This window comes from Chenopodium album, chromosome 7 (assembly GCF_948465745.1).
Source record: "Chenopodium album chromosome 7, dcCheAlbu1.1, whole genome shotgun sequence".
In the NCBI taxonomy this organism is placed as follows: Eukaryota; Viridiplantae; Streptophyta; class Magnoliopsida; order Caryophyllales; family Amaranthaceae; genus Chenopodium; species Chenopodium album.
This window is the reverse complement of record NC_137840.1, coordinates 58,166,637-58,170,078: the sequence shown is the minus strand read 5'-3', so window position 1 is coordinate 58,170,078 and position 3,442 is coordinate 58,166,637. Positions and strand designations below refer to the sequence as shown.

The 3,442-nt window shown below is 39.8% G+C and overlaps 1 protein-coding gene across 1 annotated transcript; it reads right to left on the bottom strand.

Annotated features, from left to right (window-relative positions):
* Positions 1–1,831: 1,831 nt before the first annotated feature.
* On the bottom strand, positions 1,832–2,541 carry LOC145640365 (uncharacterized). The gene is made up of 2 exons (XM_081691656.1): positions 2,327–2,541; positions 1,832–2,168 (listed from the first exon to the last, which is right to left on the bottom strand). The coding sequence occupies exons 1-2, from the start codon at positions 2,539–2,541 to the stop codon at positions 1,832–1,834; spliced, it is 552 nt and encodes a 183-aa protein (XP_081547782.1).
* Between the last annotated feature and the right edge of the window lie 901 nt (positions 2,542–3,442).

Genomic DNA, 3,442 nt, shown 5'->3' with positions numbered 1-3,442 from the left:
TGAATTTGGGTATTTAAAAAAAAAAAGGCTTATAATTTTCGACGTAATTACTTCCGTCGTAATTCCTTTTTCCGACGGAATATTCCGTCGCAAACATATTTTCGACGAAATATTCCGTCGTAAAAAGAAAATTACGACGGAAAAATTTTCCGTCGCAAGTATTACTACGGAAAATTCGTCGAAAACATTGAAATCCGTCGAAAACATGCGAGGGAAAAAAATCCGTCCTAATTTTTGAATTTTGTGACGGAAAAACCAGTCCGTCGGAAGAGATCCGTCGCTATTTTGCCTATTTCTAGTAGTGAATATTAATGGGATAAATCTTACAGGAGAATCAATTAATGGGTTGATATTTTCATTTTCTCAAGCTTGACATTATTGTAGGGTTAATGAACAAAGTTGAGGGACATGTCAGATGCAACCATCAACCATTATTACCGGTGACACTAGCCATAATCATCGCAACAACTTTCCAAAATAATTTCACATCACAATTTCACAAACCACTAGGAAATAGAAAGGAGAGAGAGAAAAATACCAAATTTGCAATTGAGATTCTTTTATGGGATAAATCCAACTCCAATTGAAGGTATTAAACTGAAATCTTTGGTCAATTTCGACCGACATAGATTAAGATATTACCTAATTGATTCATTCCAACGGCAAGCTGATTGGGAATTGAGAGAACAAGGAGAAAGATTGAGGTAGAGGAAGACAAAGGTTGAGGAGATAGCGTGACAGTGACGGTGACGGAGGTGATGACGGTGACGATGACAGGCTGGTGACGGTGATGGTGGTGGGAGTGACCAAGTGAGATGAATGACGTGCCGACTATCGAAAGAAAAGGAAACAAGATAATTTGTTCAAAGGAAAAAAGTTACCCTAGGGGGGGTTAGATTAACTATTACCCCTATTTTAAGGGGAAAGTGTTACCCCTATACAACATTACCTTCAATCCAGGTACTTAAAAAATGTTAGAATTTTTTCTCCACTAAATTTTCCTTCCCTATTACCGGCATTCCAGGCGATACCTTAGGAAGAATAGGGAAACCCCAGAATTTCTTCCACCAACAAGGGAGAATCGGAGAAGAAGTAGAACCCGAATGGTCCTGATGAAGCAGAAGAGCAAAAGCTGATTCTGTAGTGAACAATCATATCGAGTAAACTTCCAGTATACAAAATCATCCATCCTCTCCTTAGGTCAATCTAAACAAACAATAAGATCCGCCATGGAAGAAGGAAACAGATGACGAATACGAGAACTATCCCAATCATGTGAACGGGTGTTAAATAAATGAGACACAAGAGACGGATGATCGTTAGGCGAATTCGAATCCTTAAACCAAACTAAGCATTCAGGCACCCATTGATAATCCACAATACTAATTTGAGAACCAGACCCTACCTTCCACATAAATCCTTGAGATAAAACACGGGCTCCTTCCAATAAACTCCTGCAACTTCAAGATGGAGGGGCTGCAGTTATAGAAGCTTTATAGTTTAAAAGCCGAGGATATCTAGCTTGATATATCCTTGAAACTAGCCATTGTGGATGATGAATAAAGCGCCATATCTGCTTTCTTAGTAATGCCGAGTTAAAGGAGGGGATATTGCGAATACCCAATTCTTCTAAACCTCGGGGTAAGTGAAGCGAAGAAGAAGGGGTTAAACTCAAACCTCTAGCATACTTACTAGATTTCCACCAGAATCGAGTCAAGAGCATGTCAATCCGATCAGAAATAGTAACAAGAAATTTAAAAACCGAAAGAACATGATTTAACGAAGCCACTACCACCGAATTGATAATAACCAACTTAGCTGCAGTGGACAACTATCGCGAATTAAAAGCAGAAAGCTGCTGCGAAATCTTGTCAACCAGAGGCTGGAACTGGTGGCACTTAGCCCTACCTAAGTCCACAGGAAGACCCAAATACATACCTAGAGAATCTTTAGAATGCATTTGTAAGGCAGAGCTTAGAAACTCACGGTAATCCTTCGGAGTATTGGAACTGAATTTAACAAAAGATTTTTGTACGTTAACCATTTGACCAGATATGCAGCAAAACCGGTTAATGACCTCTAAGAGATTAGAGTAGGATTTTGGAGAGACCCGAAAGAAAAGTAGGGCATCATCGGTGACAAACAGGTGAGAAACCGAAGGAGCAAACCTGGAGATGCGAATTACCCAAAACAAACCATTAGTCTCTACTCTCCGAAGCATAGTCGAAAAGACTTCCATAAAGAGAATAAATAAATAGGGGGATAAAGGATCGCATTGTCTTAGACCACAAGTAGGCCGAAGAGTCGAAGACGACCTTTCATTAACCAGAATCTGGTAAGAGACCGTTGAAATGCACTGTTTAATAATCTATATCCAGTAAGGGGGAAAACCAAAAATTCCAAGAGCTTCCCAGAGGACTCCCAATCAACTCTATCATAGGCTTTGTTCATATCCAACTTTAAAGTTGTCGAGCACAGTCTAGTAGTGGAAGTGTTCATATAAGAAAGAACCCCATGCGCAATGAGACTATTATCCGACATAAGTCGACTCGGAACAAAGGCTGACTAAGAATCAGAAATGAACAAAGGCAGAAACTTACGTAGCCGAGAAGTCATACATTTAGCAACACACTTGTACAAAACATTGCATAAGCCAATCGGGCGGAACTGGGAAGGAGACTTAGGATGTTCCACTTTCGGTAACAAGACAAAAAAGGTGTGATTCCATTCTTTAAGCATATAACCATGGGCAAAGAAATATTGTATTGCTGAAGTAACTTGAGCACCCACAATTGACCAGTGAGACTTAAAGAAAGCGGCCAAATAGCCATCCGGCCTAGGAGATTTATCATTACTAATATGGAACTTAGCGTCTCTTATCTCTTTAGCCGAGAAGGGAACCATGAGTTGTTGTTGCTGGTCAGAAGAAAGCAGAGTAATATTAAGGTCATCCAAAACCCAGGAATGGAGGAATAAGAAGAACCCTAAAACTTATAAAGATCCATAAAACAATCCACCAAAAGGTTCTCAATACCCGAGGGATCTGAAATCGAAATTCCCTGTTTATCTTTTAGGCTAAAAATTTTATTCCTCCGACGACGCTCTTGAACCGAAATAAAGAGAAGGTGAGAATTAGTTTCGCCAAAGGCATCCCATCTTACCTTAGAACGTTGTTTTCAGTATGAAAATAACGTTTGAGCTTGTGAAATATACTTGTCTCTAGTATAGAGAAATCAAGAACCCTCAGTTTCAGAATCTAAAGACGTAGCTAGAGAGGTAATAGAATCTTCCAAATCCTTCCAATCTATACCCCAGGACCTTTTATGCTCCACACATCAACGAAGCAAACGGGACCTAAGAGAAACTAATTTGCGAGACACCGCTTACATTTGTGACCCTGCAAAGGAACTACCCCAGGAAGAATCTATCAAGGAAGTCACCT